Source organism: Cotesia glomerata, linkage group LG6 (assembly GCF_020080835.1).
Source record: "Cotesia glomerata isolate CgM1 linkage group LG6, MPM_Cglom_v2.3, whole genome shotgun sequence".
NCBI classification, from domain to species: Eukaryota; Metazoa; Arthropoda; class Insecta; order Hymenoptera; family Braconidae; genus Cotesia; species Cotesia glomerata.
The window spans coordinates 21615848-21638686 of record NC_058163.1 but is presented as its reverse complement, the minus strand read 5'-3'; the positions used below and the strand labels follow the sequence as shown (position 1 = coordinate 21638686).

Below are 22839 nucleotides of genomic sequence, written 5' to 3'. Positions count from 1 at the left end.
ATAATGATGATAATAATGGAGAATCAAGCTACGCGTGAGAGCATCAACTTGGCACTCGTACACCACGAGCTATCTCTAGTTCTAGTGTGTCTGTCACCTATCAGTGGCGTTGATCCCCGGGATCCTAGATGACACACGTACGCCGGTTCGTCTTGACGCGACAGTCTCCACGCAAAACACTCTTTCACCAAAGGGAAGGATCAAACTCTCTCCTGCTCCCTCTTCACAGTCTCGGCTAGATGTTATGAATGTCTAGGTTATATACATTTGCTAAGTATAGTTAGAAATGGCTAAAAGTTTGTCTTGATGTCGCAGAAAGCAAGACGGAAGTGTCTAGATGACGTTTCCGTCCCGTCAAGACGATGACGAGCGGTTTATTAGAGTTGCCGTAGAGTTTACTACTGACTCGAGGATCTCCCGAGAGAATATCTTATTATATATAGATATATGTAGTGTCGATGTGGTTATAACACCAACTTTTTAGGAAGTAGTGGAAAATTTCGAGGGTTAAGTTCTTTTTAGGTTTATAAATTTACTCGGTTCAAGAAAAGTATTGAATAAAAAACATTTTTTATTTACTTCTAGTTGGTGTTTTTAGTTCAAAATATTTTTTCTGAAAACAGTTTAATTTTTTTATGTATTTTTGGGAAAGACTTGAAAATTTTCCAGGCCAAGTTTTTTTTTGGGTTTAAAAATAAATTAAAAAAAAAAAATTGACTTTAATCAAGTAGAAAATTATTGAATAAAATTTTTTTTTTCTTTTGATTTAAGTTAATTTTATTTTATTTGAAAAATTTTTTGTTTAATTCTAGTTGGTGTTTTTAGTTTAAAATATTTTTTCTGGAAACAATTTAATTTTTTTTTATGTATTTTTGGGAAATACTAGAAAATTCTCCGGGTCAAGTTTTTTTTTGGTTTAAAAATAAATTTACTTGATTAAAAAAAAATTGACTTTAATCAAGCAGAAAATTATTGAATAAAATTTTTTTTTTTGGTTTGTTAATTTTATTTCATTTGAAAAATTTTCTGTTTAATTCTAGTTGGTGTTTTTAGTTTAAAATATTTTTTCTGGAAGTAATTTAATTTTTTTATGTATTTTTGGGAAATATTGGAAAATTTTCCGGGTCAAGTTTTTTTTTTTGGCTTTAAATAAGAATTTGCTTGATTAAAAAAAAAGTTGATTTTAAGCAAGTAGAAAATTATTGAATAAAAATTTTTTTCTTTTGATTTAAATTAATTTAATTTCATTTGATAAATTTTTTGTTTAATTCTAGTTAATGTTTTTAGTTCAAAATATTTTTTCTGGAAAAAATTAAATTTTTTTTATGTATTTTTGGGAAAGACTGGAAGATTTCCTAGGTCAAGTTTTTTTTTGGGTTTAAAAATAAATTTATTTGATTCAAAAATAAAAATTGACTTTAATCAAGCAGAAAATTATTGAATAAAATTTTTTTTTTGATTTAAATTAATTATATTTTATTTGAAAAATTTTTTGTTTAATTCTAGTTAATGTTTTTAGTTCAGGATATTTTTTCTTGAAACAAGTTGATCTTTTTGTATATTTGTTAACTAATAATATTAAATTATAAAAAGTAAGTGAAGATTTAAAACTTCTCTTAAAAAAATAAATTTACAAATAATTTTAATTTTTAATAAAAAAAAAAGTTTCTTTCTAATCTTTTTCTTAATAATTGTGATTCTTTAGTCTGCTCTAGTCCAAGTACTATAGCAATCTAATAAAACAAGCAATACAAAGGTATCATTTCAAAAGAGTTTTACATTGTTAAGAAGCTTCGATCGCCACACATGTTTAAAGAAGACTTTTTAAATCATTTAGTTTCTTAAAATATATTTTTATTCCTAACCTTATCAGAATTGATTCAGAAACTTCCTATGTATTCAAACATCTTATTTATTTTTGAAAAGAACACTTCAAAAAATTACTCTCTAAAATACTTTGATTTAACACGTTAATTACACTTAAAAAAAAAAAAAATCATTTTAACGTCCAAACAAAATTTGTAGTGCAAAAAATCCATTAAAAATATTCATTTAATTATTGTTAATTAATTTCTTGAGACAAAATTATTTTCTAAAAAATACACGTGCTTGTAAAAAAAAATTTTTTTTAATAAAAGTATTTTTTTTATCAGTGTATGCACTAAAAAAAATTAACTTGAGTCAAGAGAAAAATTGTTGAATTTAATAAAATTTTTTAATTTAAGAATTTTTCTACTTAAATTAAAAATTAAAAATTATTTCTTTGATTCAATTAAAAATTTTTTTTAAGAAAACAAATGAGCTTGGAAGCTTTACGAATAAAAATTCAAACTTTATAAAAAAAAATTCTTACCGTAAGTTTTATTATCATTGACCAATCATAAAAAGAGTAACTAAACTGACCAATTGAAGAGACAATTGCTTTAGATACATCAGAAACTTTTAATTAAAACAAGATAAACATTTCAGGTGTCAAAATTCGAAGGAACAATTAACTGTTATAATTTTTTGGACCAGGTAGTCGGAAGGGGTAACTGTAGTTGAAAACAACAGAGTATTAGACTATGAACTAGATAGTTGGTGAACAACAGAACAGAAACTGAAAATACTTGACCCTTCTGTTTGAATGGGCGAGCAGTGCCAGTGAATTGAGGTAGAAGGTGGAAGGTGCAGGTGGGAGTGGGAGGGCCAGTACTCTGTACTCGGTACTCATACTCGCACCAGCGAGCCGTAGGAACCTGGGCAATGTTGTGTATTGGGCTCGAAGTTATTGCTCGGAGGTAAAAGTATAAGTAGACGGAGATGTAGTAGTTGCGGAGTTGTTCCGTGAGTACGCGAAACTCCGCAGCGGCTGCCGCAGCGGTTATGAAAAAAACTTTTTTCACTAGTAGGTGAACATGCAGGTGAGCATTTACACGGCGCTTCATTGCAACGCTGATAGTGCTTCTGTGCAAAGGGTGCTTTGATATGAGTGTTGCCGTGTAAATATACTCGGTGGATCAGTGAGTGTGTGGAGGGATAATGTAGAGGGTGGGAGCAGCCTGATTAATCGTTTCTATGCTGCATGCTTCAAATAAGGCTACACGAGAGCTAATATTCAACTACAAACTCCTCTAGACTACATTGCATACTTTTGAACTGGGTCGCACTGCTTTCGGCCTAACCCGCGTGATCAACCTTATTAACTTCTGCTTCTATGCTTTAATTGTTATTGTTATTGTTATTCTCGATCGACCCAAGGGGTGCTTTTAGTCACGCATTTTTGGGAATCGATACGCTTTTTCGGTGGACAGAGCGCGACCTTGACTTACAGATGGCCGTTCAATTAGTAGTGATTTTTTTGGATGCTGAAATACGGTTTAGAATCGGGAATTAATTGCTGGTAATAAATTTCGTTGTTTGAATTAATTAAGTTAGTTTAAAAGTTTTTAATGACATTAAAGTTAGCAGTTACTTGGCAATTTTTTAATTTTATTGATCAAACAAATTATTGTACAAAATTGCACTCTTTATTTTTTTTAATTTCTACATGTCAATTTTTTTTGACATTGTTTGTTATAAAATACTTAAAATTATTAAATACTAGCAACCTTGCGGTCACTATGTGACTGCCGTGATTTGTGAACTATAAATAAATAAAATTTTGCTTTATTGAATAATGACTTTTGTCAAATTGCACTGTAATTTCTTAAATATTGATGTTTTTACAAATATAAGCTCATCCCGATGTTACAGTCATTAAGAGTTTTCATTTGAGTACCCACATGAATTTTTGATATATTTTTCATATATACATATATATTAGGGTGGTCGTTAAAAATTAAATTTTTTGCGGCGCCCCCTAAAAAGCTTCTTTTTGATGAAAAAACACTGGGAAATTTTTATATACATATATATAAATCTATAAATATATGAAAAAGTGATGTGGGTACTCAAATGAAAGGTCTCGATGATTATAATGTCAGGATGAGCTTAAATCTTTAAAAATGTCAGTAGTTTACAAGATACAAGATCATATCTTAACCGGTGACGTTAGCCGAGTCGTCTAAGGTGCATGGCCTATAGAGAACTCGGACTAACTTACCGGCCAGGCGTGGGTTTGAATCCCAAGCTGGTCTTAGAAACCAACTTGGTTAATATTCGGCCCTTGCCGCGTAGGTTAAGATTTACACAACCCAAAAAGACCCAACGTACCACTCCCAACAGTTAAAAGTCGGCGATATGACCACAGCAGTTAAAACCGACTCTAAATAATAATAAATAAAAAAAAAAAAAAAAAAAAGATCATATCTTAATTATTGATATTTTTAAAGATGTAAGCTCATCCTGATGTTACACTCATCAAGAGCTTTCATTTGAGTACCCACATGCATTTTGCACGACTCATGATGCGAAGCATCAGAGAGTGCTTTACGATCGGAAAATTTTTTTCGCCTCATTTTAGCAACTATTTTTAGTATTATAGCCTTGTTAGTTCACGGAATCAAGATATTTTGCATACTATTGTCGAGATAATTTAATGGAGATTAATTCCATACTTTCTAAAAATTGATTTACTGCAATAGAAACGGAAAAAAACATCAAAATAGGTCAAAAAATTTTCCTGTCCGTCATGTATGAAATTCCGGAAACACTGTAACTTGTGAAAAAATCAATTATTTGAGTATATATATATATATATATATATATATATATATATATATATATATATATATATATATATATGAAAAAATGATGTGGGTACTTAAATGAAAGATCTTGATGAGTGTAACATCGGGATGAGCTTATATCTTTAAAAATGTCAATAGTTGGCAAGATATAAGGTCATTTCTTAATTATTGATATTTTTAAAGATGTAAGCTCATCCTGATGTTACGCTCATCAAGAGCTTTCATTTGAATACCCACATGAATTTTTGACATATTTTTCATATATACATAAATGTAATATATGTAAATATATGAAAAAATTATGTGGGTATTCAAATGAAAGGTCTCAATGAGTATAACATCAGGATGAGCTTATATCTTTAAAAATGACAATAGTTCACAAGATACAAGGTCATTTTTTAATTTTCTATCTAGAGATAGAGCATTTTCGAATGCAGCCTAATTACTTATCATAATAAATTGACTATTGGTAAGAATGATATAGAACCATGAAAAGGCACAACTTCACGTCAAGACTTTTTCAACGATACCAAATTCAACCATGAAAACCCATTTTCTTATATAAATAGACTGGCCACAAAATTTTGCTTTTCTCTTAATGATATAGATATGCTAAATTTATTTATAAGTTTTGACGGATACAGATGAGTACAGAGAAAAATTGGAACAATTATAGGTTTTATAAATTGTTATTAAATTATTTTTATGTCTTCGCCAGTATTTTTAGAACCCTTAGAGTCTCAGCTTTAAGATACAATATAAATTTTTTTGATTTTTAATTTTTTTGACAAAATTTTAGCGCCTCCAAATCAAAATTCCATTTTTCTGGTTTTTAGTCTTCAAATTCTTGATTTTTTACATGATGTCAGAAGTTTTAAGTAAATTTTGAGAAAAACGTCAATAATGTGAAATATTTGAAAAAAGTCGATAATGTTTAAATTTTTCACAGCCAAATTATTACCGATGGAAGATATGTGAATTTTCATTGTTTCTATAAATTAATTTTTTTTCATTTTATTGTAATTAAAGATTTTTTCAATACAAAGAATATAAAAAAGAAATTTTATCAATACATATAAAATAAAATTGTTTACTAGATAAACATAAAAAAGTAATCAACTTTTACGATTCGCAGCGTTTGTCTATTTATGAGCTTCATTGAGTTGTTTACACTGAAATAATCAATAAAATAGCGGTCGAAATTAACCTTGAAAGCACTAACACCTCCAAAAAAATGTAACGAACTAATTGTACGACAATAAATTATTTTTCAACAATAAAATCGAAAAAGTATGTTAATTGTATATAAAAATCAATAATGAGGATACCTTTGGCAGCACCAGTCGATAATCCAGAGAAATAATTGCTAACCCGACTTTTTACGTGCAATCACCCTTTATATTTACTCGAATTATTTCGCTGCAACGAATTGCAATAAATTAAATATTAGAATGAAACGTAGGCAGTAGCAACAAACCGTAACAGACAAACAGCCAGCGCATACTGAACCTTTCAGAGTCGTATCCTGAGGATTGAGGACTGTCGAGTAAAGGCGTGCATATGAATCGTGATAATAACCAACACGCGCGATATATCTTTACTCTTCGCATGTCGTTCGTTCTCAACTTTACTTTATATTATTGCAATTCTCCCTTGTATTACTTAGCGTATTACCTGGCACCGGGCTCACGTACGTCGTACATCGTATATGTATAATCCGGTAAATTATCCACCACCACAATCTTCCGCGAATTAATGTCACTTTTACAAATATATAAATAAAAATAATTGCTTATTATTTATGCATGCGGGTAAATATCATACGCTGATAAATCACATAGTTAACGATATAAATGGAAAAAAATTCATATCTTGACCATTTTTGTAATTTAAATACTGAATTTTGTGAATTTAAAGTTTGTTTCGTTCTGGTTTTTAAAAAATCCGCGCTTTTAACATAAAAAATGTCATTTTTATATATGGGAGAGGTATTTGCACTACTGTCGCCATCTGTTGGGACTTTTGATAGCTAAATTAAAATAATTACTGCTTTATCGATCCAACAATAATAATTTGTTATTATTTCTTATTTTATCAATATTTTAAGTACAATAATTAATTTATTTCACTTTTACAAACATAAATAAATAATAATATACAATACCATAGTGTGATAAATTACGTAGTTATTGATATAAAAGACAAAAAAATTTGATATTTTAACCACTTTTGTAATTAAAATAATAAATTTAATGACTTTAAAGTTGTATTGATTATGTTTTCAAAAAAACCCGCACTTTTAACACAAAAACGTCATTTTTTTGTATAGAGGTGGTATTTGCAATACTGTCGCCATCTGTTGGGACTTTTGATAACTAAAAATAAAAATAATTATAGTTTTATCGATCCAAAAATAACAATTTGTTGTGATTCTTCATTTTAATTAATATTTCAAGTACAATAATTAATTCATGTCACTTTTATAAATAATAACAAAAATAGCTTATTACTTAAGAATGCGATTAAATTTTGTTTCGTGAAAAATTACGTAGTTATTGATATAAAAGAGAAATAATTGATATCTCAACCACTTTTGTAATTAAAATAATAAATTTAATGACGTGAAAGTTTGTATTAATTATATTTTCAAAAAAACCCGCGCTTTTAACGCGAAAAACGTTTTTTTATGTATAGAAATGATATTTGCACTACTGCAGCCATTTGTTGGCATTTTTGATAACTAAAAATGAAAATAATTACTGTATCATCGATCCAACAATGATAGTTTGTTATTATTACTAATTTTATAAATTTTTCAAATACACCCGAGTCGAAATTTAAATCGTAGATTCAACGTATTGAACGTTCAAATCGTAGGTTGAGCGTATAAGACGTTGAAAACGTAGGATCAACGTATTGAACGTCGAAATCGTCATTTGAACGTAATGCACGTTGAAAACGTATATTGAATGTACCCAACGTATTATAAATATGAAGAAAACCAATAATGGGTTAAAATAGTAATATTAAAACTACTCAAATAACTAAACATTTTTAATTTTCTTAGCGGGAAGTTAAAAATTTTATTTTTTTTTGTAAAAATCCAGTAGTAAAAAATTTTATAAAATTGGATAAAAAGTTATCATTTTATATACAGAGGCCATTTTTGGTATAAAATCGTATGAATGATATTTCATAATTTTGGAAACCATTCTGAGGGTAAAAAATTTCGATAAAGCATTTCTGTCAAAAAAAATGGTAAATTTAAGCTAAGAAATGTAAAATCTCCCTAACAAAACTAAAAAAAAATTTTTAACTTCCTGCTAAGAAAATTGAAAATTTTCAAAAATCGGGAAGTTATTGGTTTTACCCCGTTTTTCGAAAATCGAGTCTTCATCAGATCTCGACGTTTTGAGGTCCTAGGAAGCTTCCCTGACTATTCCCGCGAGGGTGTCACTATGTCTGTATGTGTGTGTGTGTGTATGTGTGTGTGTGTGTGTGTGTATGTAAACCTCTTATAACTTTTCAACGGTTAAACCGATTTCATCGCGGTTGGTGCTATTCGAAAGGGCTTGGCCAAACTTAGATTTTGAATACAATTTGGACTGATTCAGACCGATGGATTTCGAAAAATCTAAAAAAAACTGTAAAAAAAAATTTTTTCAAAAGTGGTTTTTTTGGAATAACTTTTAAACGGCTTTATCAATCAACTCCAAAAACTAATCAGCTCTTAACATCGAAAAACCACGTCGATTGCCGCTAATCCGGTCAAAAATATCCGCTAAATCGGTTGACTCGTTCGAGAGATATCGTGCAGGAAAGAAAACCTAAAAAAGTGTTTTTTCGGAATTACTCCGAAATTTCTAGTTTGACCAATTAAAACTTAGAAATTAATGACCAATTAAAACTTAGAAATTAATGAGGCTTAAAAAACTGATTAGAATGCCGCCAACCGCGTACAAATCGGTTCATTCATTTAAAAGTTATTGCGGTTTGAAAATTCAAAAAATAGTGTTCTATGAAACTTTTATCAGACTTTTGAGCTCAAAGAGCTCAAAAGCATAGAAAAGGTATCTTTTTGAGCTCGAAGAGCTCAAAAACTTCGTAGGTGTAATTTTAAGCGCCCAGGTATTAACGGAATTAGCGGGAAGATGCAGGGATGGCCTTTAGAGTCAACCGTTTTCCTAATTTTTTTTTGTCTATTTACGTTTCAAACATGTGTAGTTATTTGAGTAGTTTTAATATTACTTATTTTCACCCATTATTGGTTCTCTTCACATTTATAATACGTTGGATACGTTCAACATACGTTTTTAACGTCCATTACGTTCAAATGACGATTTCAACGTTCAATACGTTGATCCTACGTTTTCAACGTCTAATACGCTGAACCTATGATTTGAATGTTCAATACGTTGAATCTACGATTTAAATTTCGACTCGGGCCATAATTAATTTATGTCACGTTTATAAATAATATTAATAATAGCTTATTCTTATTACTTAAGAATGCGAATGAATTTCATTTCGTGAAAAATTACCTCGTCATTGTTATAAGAGAGAAAAAATTAATATCTTAACCATTTTTGTAATTAAAATAATGAATTCAATGACTTTTAAGTTTGTCATTTGAAATTATTGTTTTTCAAAAAAAACCCGCGCTTTTAACGTGAAAAACATCATTTTTATACACAGTTGTGGCATTATGACTACGGTCGCCATCTATTGAAACTTTTGACAAGTAAAAAAGGAGATAATTTCTATTCTATTGACTAAAAAGCGACGGCTTTTCTTTATTTTTTTATCATATCAATATCTCGGGTTCAATAACTCGTGTTAATTATCTCAACATGACAATAAACAATAATCCCTCGTAGTAGCAACAATAATAACGTATATCGAAAAAGAAATAATGATTCTTCACACCTACTCGTTAATTTATCGCCGAGGGAATAACTGAAATAAAGTCCCTCGATAATGTGTGTACACAATTGTTTGCTCAGATCGTTATCGGTTTCATTAGAGCGAATGTAAATGTAAAAGCGGTGTCTTCGTGTGGCGTCTATAGTATATAAGATGTATATCAACGTAGATGTACACACGATTCTCAATTTCGAATTCCCAGGGCAATCACTTGTGAGCTATGAAAAACACGGGAGTAAACAAAGAAAATAAGAAAACAACTAATATAACAATGAAAAAGGGAGATGTGGTGTGTTTCGTGACAAGATGCCATATTAAGCTAAGAACAAAGTAGTCTTTCAATGGACATTCGAGTTCTATTGCCTATCATTTTTTAAACACTTATGTTCCACGGTGGATATTATCTTGAAATGGTCAATGTTGGGTTTCGGACTAAAAGTCTCTGCACCGGGTGCAATTCAGGAGCCATCAGCTGCTGCTTTTTTGGAATAACAAAAATTGCTGTTATCTTTGGATAAATATTGATTATAAGCTTACTTGAAGTTTAAAGTTTGCTTCAATGCGATTTTAAACTGATTAGATGTCAAGATTGTCTATGTAAAAATTTCTACGGCCCAAAAATAATCATTTATTATCTATACTAATAAATGGAGAGCCGATTTTTTTGTCCGGTTATGCTGCGAAAATTACTGAACCGATCGGAATAATACTTATACCATAAAATGCAGCGTGTTTTGAAGAAGATTTTAGTAGTGGAGAAGGGGGTCAAATGAACCACGGGGCAATTGAACCACTCGACTTAAAAAATTGAAAAAACGCTTCATGCTCTTAGAATTAGATTCTAATATGTTAAACTCGTATATGATCAAAATTTAAAACCATTGCGATTAATAAATTTTGAAAAATTGAGATTTTCTCATTTTTAGACATGCAAACTTTCTTTTCAGCTGGTGACAAATTGTTTAATAATATTTCAATTTTTGAATTAATTGATAAAGTTTGAATTGTAGTAGTTATAGTTGTATATACTTATATTTTATAATCTTCAACTTTGTTTATAGTGATAGAATGGTTTGTTTATTTATTATTTACTATTAATTGTTTTAAAATTATATGGGGTCAATTGAACCAGCAGTCCCGGGGACGATTGAACTATACGGAGAAGCATGGGACATGCGCGCGCATCTTGTCTCGACGTGAAAAATACTCAGGGAAATAACCTAACAATTTGATAAACTGAATTTATAATGAAAATTATTTTTAAATTGATTTTTAATTTATTAAATATAATATATGTGTATTAAAAATGTGCAACAGTAATATTAGCAAGTAACAATTAATATGTTATTTATTAAAAGTTCGGTTTTGAGTTATAAATGTTATTGGTTCAATTGCCCCCGAGCGGGGGTCAATTGAACCATTCGACGCGTTTGAATAAATTAATCATTTTTAAAAATTCACGTTGTTTATTAACTAATTTATGTATTGATACACAGAAAAAAAGATTTCTTGACTGGAGAATAAAATTCTTGGCTCAAGTAAATTTTCGGGTGCCCGAAGTTGTCTTGGCCGAAGTAAAAATTTTTCTTGAAATTCTATTCTTGGTGGAAGTAATTTTTCTTAATTCAAATTATCATAAATACTTGATACAATACATTTTTATATTGGATCAAGATTTTTAGATATTTTAGGGAAGCAGCGTCACCTACTTCAGCTGAGAAAATTTTTCTCTTGAATATTTGATACCCATTTTAGATTATTTTAGCACGCAATTATACATATTGAATGAAAGAAAATGGTTCAATATTATTTGATCTTCCCATTTGACATATTCGTCAATAAAAATATTAATGAAAATTTATTATCGAGATATTTAATTTTTTGAAGAAAGAGAAAAATTTTCTCAAGACAAGAAAATTTACTTCTGTCAAGAACTTAATTTTTTGGAGCAAGAGAAATATTTTCTCAAAATAAGAAAATTTTCTTGATTTAAATAAATTGTCTTGGATCAAGATACGTATTTCTTGAAGCAAGAGAATTAATTTTGTTGGAATAAGTGAAATTTCTTGTCTCAAAAAAAAAATTTTTTTTTCGCCCAAGAAAATAATTAGCAAGAAAAATATTTTCTTGGTTCAAGTGAACCATTCTTTCTGTGTAATGATGGTAAACTTAATAAACTACCATTCCAAGAAAAAAATTATTATTTAGTTTTAATTCGAATAGTAAAAAAGTTTGGAAAATCCAAAAGTGCACGTCTCATAATGCTCATTTAATTATGAAATATAAAAAAAAAAAAAAAAAAAACTTAAGTCGTTCAAAATTAATTGCCGAAAAAGCAGCTGTAGTAGGAAGGTACTGCACAAGCGCCCCTGGTGGAATAAAATGTACATAATATCTATAGATATAGATATATCACCATCCATGTTAATTTTACATGGATATATATAGATATACAGTCTTGTAGTTTTCGTTTTTTATTAATTGTAATTAAACGACACTGAATTAATTAACCATTCGCATTCAGTGACCTACAATCGTCGATTAAAATTAAAAAAAAAAAAAAATTTAACTCAAATAATTGATTTTTTCACAAGTTACAGTGTTTCCGGGGTTTCATACATGACGGGCAGGAAAATTTTTTGACCTATTTTGATGTTTTTTTCCGTTTCTATTGCAGTAAATCAATTTTTAGAAAGTATGGAATTAATCTCCATTAAATTATCTCGACAATAGTATGCAAAATATCTTGATTCCGTGAACTAACAAGGCTATAATACTAAAAATAGTTGCTAAAATGAGGCGAAAAAAATTTTTCGATCGTAAAGCACTCTCTGATCCTTCGCATCATGAGTCGTGCAAAATTACTCAACTTTTTTTGGTTCAATTGACCCCCTTCTCCTCTATATGATATGTTGGTGATTACTTATCCGGAACATAAATTTTTTTGACCTAGAAATAATGAATTTTATTGTAACTAAATTTATTCTATTCGATTGTCATTTGTTTAAAATAAATTTTTTTATTCTGTTGATTATATTTATATTCTAGGCAGATTTCTTCACTTATGAAACCTGCAATTTCTTTAACTGAAACTTTCGATGCTCATTACAAATTTTTTGTTTTTTCATATCAATTATTATTCATTTTTGTAAGAAAGACACGGGAATGTTATAATGATTGCACATTGAAAGTTACAATGAATATTAGCTAGAATAATTACTTGGATAAAAGGTGCATGCCAATTCGAAAGAATTTGGAATCTGTGCAAGTCGAAACAATAATTAAATTTCATATCTAGAGCTAAAAATGCAATTCTATAAAGCGCCCAGCAGAGCGGGCGAGTAAGAGCTAGTATTTTTATGTATGAAAAAAAAATCATATTTTTAAATTTGAACTTTAGAAAGTTTTTATATTGTTTTAAGGGGGATAGCCACTGTGAAATTTCAAAAAAAAAAAAATTTTTTTTTTATTAAATCAAAGTTCATACATTCAAAAATATGTATCTAGAGTTTTATACGAAAATTCCGAATATTTTTCGAGTTATAGTCATTTTTGTAACAGCGTGTCAAATGACCATTGCACGCGCGGCGACAAAAACACGTTTTTCTCGACACTACTTTTTTTGAACTGATGGGATCTGCAATTTGCATAAATACGAACCGATTTGCAACTTTTTTTTCCGTATTCGTCTATTCAGTAGCTATAGTTGCACGTAGGGTATTTTGAAAATTTTGATTCTAAAGACTTTTTTGGGCTGTTTGAATCTAAAAAAATGAGAAAAAAAACGAAAAAATTTTTAATATACCGCCATTTTTTTTCAAATCCAAATTTTCAAAATTCCCTACGTGGAATGATAACCACATGCATGCAGATTACAACGCAGTTTGGTTTTTTTGTTTTAGATAATCCGTTTTTGAGTTAGAGATCTCACCATGATGTAGGAAATTTTTTTGGTGCTCCACAAAAATGCTTATGACTTTGTAACAACATGATATTTTTTGATCAAAATTTAGAAGTATCATCTTCAATGTATATATTAAAAAATCAAAAAATCCGATCTCTAAATTCCTTTATTATCCCAGTAAAAAAAATTCTCGAAAATCACCTATTTTTTCGATCCTTCAGTTCAGTCAAATTTTTTTTTTTTTAGACAAAATCCAAAACTCTAGTCTTATAGTTTTATATTGATCTGAAGAAAAAAAATTTCTTTAGATTTTTGAGCTATGCATAAAAAAATAAATCTTCAAAATAATAAAATTAATAATCAAGTAAACTTATTGAGTTTTTTATTTTGAATTATAGCCCGAGCAGTTTATGAAAAAAAAATTACCGAAAAAATCGCTCATAAAAATGATCTATTATTGAAATGTAAAAAAAGCAGAATTTTTAGAAATTCTCATCGGGATTTCCCTCTCAAACAATAAACTTTGAGGGTCGACTAATAACAAAGTACAAAAGTCTCGAACGGTTGGATGTTTTGTCGGAAAATAAAAAGTTTATCTTAAAGCCTCGAACGAAAACCACGGTTAAGCCAGTTGTGAGTTTGTCCTAATGGAAGTGACAGTAACTTTTTAAACCTAGACGGAGTGACTGGACCAGGAGCAGAGAAAATTACTTTTCAGAAATACCTTTGGTCCTTTCGGCTCGGGCTTACTCGCCATTCTTAGCTTTCAACCCCCTTCATATTATACAGAGTGGAAAGTAGAATACAAGTGTAGCCGAGAAACAGCCGGCGAGTCGTTGAGGCGTTGAACCGTTCGCCAAAATAAAACCTATATACTTAAACATACGACCCTTTTAACTGTAAACCATCTCGTTTCCCTTTTATCGAGCGTGTTTTCGCGACGAATGTTACACTAACAGTCGAGCTGAGTTGCTCTGCTGGAGATTACCACCACACTCACAATCGCAATCACTGTTACAATCACTTACGGCATGCACACCAGAGCACACACATACATACAGTACAGCAGTGGCTACGAAAAGCAATGAGTAGGAAAATCACGGTCGCTGGCTTCAACCAATAGAAAACCACCAAATACCCACGGGAGTTGTTAAATTAATTGTTTACACGTGTTTACTCAGCCAGCTTCCCGCTTCTCGTTTCTCATTAACCGAGGAATCTGTGAGCAATTGGGCTCTGAGGTCTCATTACGTCACACCAAATTCGATTTTATTTTCATTATCATGCAATGCTGAAACCCGTCAACTTATTAATAAAATTACATAATTATTTAATCTCCTTAATTTGACGTTAAGATCCTTAAAATTTCCACTTTCAATCTTTTTCCTCCAAGAAATTAATTATAATTCATTTAACTAGTGGAACGCTTCACGTAATAATTACCGTAACTCCTATTCTTTCCCGCTTCAGAGCAGTATTTATATTTGTAAAAATGCTTGCCGTAAGATAAGAGGTGTGGCTTAATGTATATAAAATAAGCGAAAGGAAATTTAGTATAGACCGGATAGCTCAAATGGTAGAATAGCCGACATGTCTTCGGAAGGTTCTGGGTTCGAATCCCAGTCCGAGCTATCTAATAATTTTTTCTCGCATATTCTATAAACTCACATTGAGATGATCCTCTCCACATTCCTTTCTCAATCCTTTCCTACCAATTATCCTGTTACGTGAATGTGGAACGCTTCATGTAATAATTACCGTAACTCCTATTCTTTCCCGCTTCACAGCATTATTTATATTTATATTTGTAAAGAATCCCAGTCCGAGCTATCTAATAATTTTTTCTCGCATATTCTATAAACTCACATTAAGATGATCCTCTCCACATTCCTTTTTCAATCCTTTCCTACCAATTATCCTGTTACGTGAATGTGGAACGCTTCACGTAATAATTACCGTAACTCCTATTCTTTCCTACTTCACAGCATTATTTATATTTGTAAAAATGCTTGCCGTAAGATGGACGGTGTGGCTTAATGTATATAGAATAAGCGAAAGGAAACAGTATAGACCAGATAGCTCAAATGGTAGAGTAGCCGACATGTCTTCGGAAGGTTCTGGGTTCGAATCCCAGTCCGAGCTATCTAATAATTTTTTCTCGCATATTCTATAAACTCACATTAGGATGATCCTCTCCACATTCCTTTCTCAATCCTTTCCTACCAATATCCTGTTACGTGAATGTGGAACGCTTCACGTAATAATTACCATAACTCCTATTCTTTCCTGCTTCACAGCATTATTTATATTTGTATAAACTAGCGCTCTTTACAAATTTGGTTCAATAAAAAGCCGCTAGATGTCGACTAAAAGCTCCTTAAAAGAGTGAACAAAAGATTTTTTTTAAAACTTAAAAATTTTAATTCTTTTGTTAGGAGACGATAAAGCGATAATACCCCACCTGTTGGAGAATTTCTAAACTAACTTTGCTAAGAAAATTATATAACTATTTAATGTCCCTAATTTGACGATAATGTTTTTAAAAATTATCTTTTTTCTTGAAGAAAGTAATTATAATACATTTATAGAATATTGCGCAAGGATGACACGCAAAATCGTGAAGCGTTCCACATTTTTTATAAATATAAATAACGCTGTGAAGCGGGAAAGAATAGGAGTTACGGTAATTATTACGTGAATCGTTCCACATTTATGTAACAGGATATTGGTAGGAAAGGATTGAGAAAGGAATGTGGAGAGGATCATCTTAATGTGAGTTTATAGAATATGCGAGAAAAAATTATTAGATAGCTCGGACTGGGATTTGAACCCAGAACCTTCCGAAGACATGTCGGCTACTCTACCATTTGAGCTATCCGGTCTATACTAAATTTCCTTTCGCTTATTCTATGTACATTAAGCCACACCGTCCACCTTACGGTAAGCATTTTTATAAATATAAATAACGCTGTGAAGCGGGAAAGAATAGGAGTTTCCCGCTTCATATTCTATAGATGCGGGAAAAATTAATTATAATACATTTAAATTGCGCTTTTCACTTATTTAGTTCGAGAAAAAACCGCTAGGTAACGCCTAAAATCCTTTGAGAATGAACGAAAGATTTCTTATAAAACTTAAGAATTTAAAAATTCAACTCTCTTTTAACGAGACGATAAAGCGACAATACACCACCTGTTGGAGAATGTCGAAACTAAATTTTAAAAAATTATATAATTATTTAATTTCCCTAATTTGACGTTACGGTCCTTGAAAATTTCCACTTTTGATCTTTTTTCTACGAGAAATTAATTATAATAGACTTAATTAGCGCTTTTTATAAATTTAGTTCGATAAAAAGGCTGCTAGGTGTCGCCTTAAGCTCCTTAAAAGAGCAAAAAAGAAATTTTTTATAAAACTTAAGTATTTAAAAATTTAACTCTCTTGTCAGAAGACGATAAAGCGACAATACGCCACCTGTTGGAGAATTTCGATACTAACTTTGCTAAAAAAAATAATATAATCATATTAGCCTTGATAATGGTTATGTTGAGTTATATTAGGACATATACGTCATTTTTAATAAACCAAATAAAAAAATATCAAATTTTTTAACATGATTATTGCAAAAAAATTTTTTACGGATAAAAAATATAATTTTGAAATAAAACATTCTATTAAGCGTGCAGCCGTTATTGAGGCATAAAAATGAGGTAATTAATTGAGAATTACCCCCTTGAGCAAAGATAAAAAAGCATAACCTCTACTAGATATATCCCAGGCCAGTTGGTGCTTAGTACGTAGCAAGCTTACAATAACAACCCTAATTAATTTCACGGTCAAATCAATTTAGTAATTAAAGTAATAACGTTAAGAAAGATGGCGCTTGTTAATGTCCCCCGTGTAGATAATTGTTCGATCGCATGTGAAAAACGTTAAATAACAATATTGATAAAAGACATATTATATTTATTGATCTTAGTGCACACTGTCGAAGGTTCTGTGGAAACATCGAGGGCGATATTCGTCCCAGAAGTTCGTGTACGTTAATGCTTCCTGGAGAATATATTAATCTAACGATCAATATGCCATCGAGGTCGAAAGTTGATGAGCCACTGGGACTGCTGGTAAACTCCGTGGTTGCGTCTTTCAAGGGGTAGATATCAGGAAAATTTTCTTCTCTTCTTGACAAGAAGAGAAGAGGCAAACTGGGAGGGTGAAAATCCAAAGAGAAGAAAATAAAGTTTTAAAGTTTCCATTTAGAGTTTGTTCTAGCCTCGGCCATTTGTTACCCTTATTCTTGTGTCAGATAGTCTTCATAAAAATCGTCCAGGACTTTGCGGGTGTAACTATAGTATAGTAATGCTGCTAGATGGGGCCTAGACGTGGGCGGTAACACGAGAATGACTTTGCTAAATTGAAAGCCGAAGCCCAGCATGTGAAACTTAAGGGCTGTCCTCTACTTAGTCATTCTCCTTTTCTTCTCTTCTTTCTTTCTTGTCTTTGTCGCCATCTCCGTCGTCCTCTGGTTCACGGTCTTGTTATTTCTTCTTTATATTCTTGGTGGAAATCACCACCAGCCAGCATTAAGCGGCGAAGGTGATACTTAAAAATGGGGTGAGTTTGTGGCACAACCTCAAAAATACAATGATTACATATTCCACGGGAAGTGGTAGAAGCTAAAGGGGAAGGAACGTAAAAATAATCACTTGTAATAAGTACTCTTGGACAGCCCTCTTTCGGGGCTTTAATTCGTATCGTGTCGTGGCACAGTTAACTATTTTTGGGGCACTCTGCCGTTTCATTTCTGCTAACACTGAAACGAAATAATAAGAACAAGTTCATGCCTTCTTATAATATTCCGCTTGGATCTATGCATGTACTTATCTGGGGATGGAGATTCGCGACACCAGGGGTTTGGAGGGGGAAACCAGAAGAAGAAGTTGTGTAATTTCCGAAATTTAATCTGAAACTCCCTCGACGAAAAAATACGTCTCGGGTATATATAATAGTTATAACTATGACTATAGATCCTTCTTACTTGTAATCTCCTGGCGTGTGAATAACATCCCTCAGTATTTTATTATTTTTTTGGTTATGCTTTTTTGGCACGCGAGGGATGAGATTAGAGTTGTTTCTTTCAGTCCTGCTTATCACTTTAACATTTTTTTTAGTACATATAAATTGATTTGAAGCAATTTAATTTTTATCGGAGGAATTAATACACTCATAGGATTTAGTTCTATTTAATAAGATTTAGTAATAGTTACTTAATGGTTTAGTAACAAACCTTTCATTACTAAATATTTAGTAATAGTTACTAAATCTGTTATTAAAGCCCATTTATTTTCACCAAATAAATAGTAGTATTTAACAAATGATTTATTGCTACTCAATAAATCGTTTACTGGTATTAAAGAAATAAATTTTTTAACTAATTTAGCGTATAACTAACTTTTTTACTCAAAATAAATCAAAATAATTTTAAGTAATACTATAAGGTATTATAAAGAAAAGAATTACGTTAAGTTGAAATTTTTTATTTGAGACATTTATAAAATTAAAAATTAAACAAGTTTTTAACATATCAATAACAGACAAATCGAAAAATGTAAACTAAACTCCACTGAGAAAAGACATATTATAGAAACCATTTATTGAAGTATGTGTGTTTTCAAACGTTTGATAAATCTCCCAAAATCGAGCTGAATAAAATAATCTGTCAGTGAATAGGTTATATATCATACTACTAAATATTATTTGGTGGAAACAAATATTTATTTCCATATAATAAGGCATTGTTTATATTTATATAATTTATTTAGAATAAAAAAATCATTTATTAAACTGTAACAAATATTATTGATGAATAAAAAATATTTTTTTTTTTCTCAAATAAGGTAAAAGACCCAGTTATTGACACTGGCCTAGTTGTTTGACACTTGCAATTTTATTATAATCAAAAAAATTAAATGTTCTCAAAAAACCAATTTTCTTAAAATTTATAATTCAAAAATTATATTTATTAATTTATTAGAGTTGATTTGTTTTTTTTTTAATTCAAATAAAATTGCAAGTGTCAAAAACTAGGCCATAATTCATAGTTAAATTTGTAATTAAAGACAAATTTGGGAACAGGAGAAATAAAGGATAATGGGGGAGGGGGCCTTACTCAGTAGGAATTTTCGGTAACCGAAAAAATAATTCGGACAGCCCAGACCGGGATTCGAACCCGGATCGTTTGGTTACGCGCTAAAAGCTCTACCAATTAAGCTATCCGAGACATTGCCCGTAACTACCATTCAGTCACCTAATAACTGGGTCTTTTACCTTAAATGACTAAAAATTTTTTTACTAAATCAGTTTATTACTCCGTACTAAATCCTTCTATCAGTGTAGTATGGTAAAAATAATCTTCGAAATTTTTATAAGATTAATTAGTTTCAAAAATTATATAAAAACTATTTAATGGCAAAAATTTTTAAGAATTGATGTTATCTTAAACCCGATAAAAATTTCGTTGAAAACTATAAACTGTTCTACAATTGAAACCAAAACATCGAAATTAAGAGCCGAACATCAAATACTACAATCAAAATTTAAGTATCAATAGTCCGTCCAGATAAACCAGGATTAATGTATTGTAATCCAAAGTTTACAACTCGAGGAGTTACACAGCCAATATAACCGCGAATTCCATAACTTCCGACTAGTCTCGAACAGAATGATCCCGGATTGAGAAAACACTCTCGTTCCTTAGTATTGTTAGTATCCTCGATTTGATAGCATTAGCCAGCTATAACTCCGGTTCACCGAGCAGAGTTGTAAATAGTTCTCCCGAAATCGTACTGGGTAATTAATTATCTATCGTTGCATAAACTCGAGAGTTAAAATTTTTCGTCAGAAAAAACAAAAAATAAGTATCAGCAGGGTGAATATTGAAAGCTGTTTAAAATTAATAGTCTATGCCAGTGTTCTGGTGAGAGATAGTGAGTGGTCATTTGTCGGGTATTCATCAGTGGGAGATAATTTTACGCTCGGATAATCATTTATTATTGGTTATGTTATGCATGGGTATAAATGTACTATATGTACACTTGAAATCGGAATATCGCCGTAAGCCCACCGGGTTAGATAAACAGAATATTTAATGATTGTTATGTATACCAGTAATTATTACCATTACATTGAGTCATTGGTAAAACAAAAGCCTCCACTTTCAAATGTTGTTACTTCACTTCCGATGACCCTTCCTTTAATTATCTCCGTCTATATGTATATATTCCATCACTCGTACTGTCAGTTCTTGCCCGTTCGACTGAATGTTATTATTGTCTGTACGTTTAAACGCATCGAGCAATGGCGTCCGAGCGTGTATCAACACCCACCGTCATAGACATACATCCACTATCCACTACATATTTTATACAGTTCGGGTGTATATCTATAGTGTGGTAGACACAGGACAGCACACAGGACATAGTATTACTGTCGGAGAACGGGCACAGAGTACGCTACCAGCAAAGACCTGTTTTCGCGTAATATACACTGAATGAGAAATTAATCGGGCGTGTTGATCCTCCATTAACAGACGCGGACAAAGGAAAATTCCATTGTCCTACTACTCTGATGTGCCTATCGCGTCATTTCACGTGTAAACATGCGACAGTAAAATACACAAATTACAATCGCTGGTAAGAGAAAACCTGTGCTGTAAGCTGGAAACTGTAAGGTTAATGTAACTTTATAACTTCGGTTCCCTCGGGCCTAAGTCACGTGATTATGTGCCGACATTTTGGAGATATAGACTCCATTTCGAGGTTATTAATATGTTCTATTCTATTGACTTTTATGACCGAAAATGAGAAATTTTTTTATTTTGAGAGAGTATTTTTTAATTATGACTTCTGTTATCGTCCATAATTTATAAATAATAATGAAAATTATCAGGAACTTGGACCATAAAAATAACTCAGTATTTTTTAATCTTTTCTATTCCAGAAATTAAAAAATTTAATTAAATTTTGATAAAATAAGATATTAATCAGTGATTAATTGAGGAATAATGAAAATAACAAGTTTTAATAAAATTGCGGATTTATAGATAAATTTTAAATGGAAAATTTGAGTAATTGTTTCTAAAGCTATATAATATTTAACAGAATTATTAATTGTGAACGGAAAAAAAAATTTCGGTCAAAATTGGAAGCAAATTTGTAAAATTTATATTTTTATAAATGTAATTTTTAGTTTAAAAATTGTCAACCTGAAAATATAAATTTTATAATATATGCATTGTAAATTGAGCATTAGAAAATAGAAAATTTAAAAATTTTTCATTAAAAAAATACATTATAAGAATAATGACAATTTTTTTTAAATCTTACTTGAAAAAGGTTGTGATTAAACGTACTCTTTGTTCACCGTACTGGTCCGCAGTGGTCGTACGTTTTTCCATTTCCATTAAAAAATATTATAAGATTTCTTTTTTTATAAAATATATAATATTATTTTTTTTTGTAATTTTTGAAGGTGTTGACGATTCGCGCGGTCTGCCAATATGGTCACAGCTTTGCAGTCAACAAAAATTATTCACTTTTTGAATTTCGGGTGTTTGGTTTTAACGCAGTTATATTAACAACTATGTTTTTTGTCCCGAAAAACGCGACGTATGAGCGACGAGTCGTCGAATGTGAGATGGAGACAGATTAACACGGATTTTGCTATGAATTTCACCGAAGTTTATCTTATCATATAATTTTTTTCCTATTTATTCTTTACTTGATTGTTTATCAACATTTATTTTTATTATAAAAGTAATAAGTTATTATATTAATAAATTTTCTTTTAAATTAATTTGTCTCTTATTTAAAGAATGAAATAAATTTGAGAAAAAAAAATAAAAATTAAAAAAAAAATTTTTTTTAAATTAAAAAAAAAAGAGAATATAAACATTTAAATAAAAAAAAAATAGAAATGATACATAAAATTTAATTTATTTCCTTTTGAAATTCGTCCAGCGAAGCGGGCGGGAACGGCTAGTACATTATAAAAATAATGACAATTTTTTTTTAATTTTAAGCATGCGTATAAGTTGTTAATACATTATCAATACAACTACAAATGTAATTTTCAATGTCCAAAAAAAATTAGGATTAAAAATGACAACCCAAGTATCAGCAAATGAAATTTAAATTCAACCATGATTGTGAAAGGCGTGCATTGTAGGATTCCCAGGATTTCAATATAAGATATTAAATATCTTCTACAATTTAAGGAAAAAAATTTAATATATTTTAGCGATATATTTATTGTATTTCATTCGGGGAAATCGCGTGGCGAGGA

General features: G+C 30.4%; 1 protein-coding gene across 3 annotated transcripts in view; it reads right to left on the bottom strand.

Moving 5' to 3' along the window:
* LOC123267605 (5'-3' exonuclease PLD3-like) overlaps positions 1 to 22839 on the bottom strand; it is a 51385-nt gene that overhangs the window by 12928 nt on the left and 15618 nt on the right. The window contains exon 1 of one of the 3 annotated variants that reach the window (XM_044732331.1): positions 20675 to 20852. The exons of 1 other annotated variant lie outside the window; for it this stretch is intronic. In XM_044732331.1, coding sequence (XP_044588266.1) covers positions 20675 to 20677 — 3 coding nt within the window. In that variant the 5' untranslated portion in view covers positions 20678 to 20852. Of the gene's footprint in view, positions 1 to 2353; positions 2428 to 20674; positions 20853 to 22839 lie in introns of those variants that run through there. One more of the 3 variants, XM_044732330.1, reaches the window with a different exon arrangement.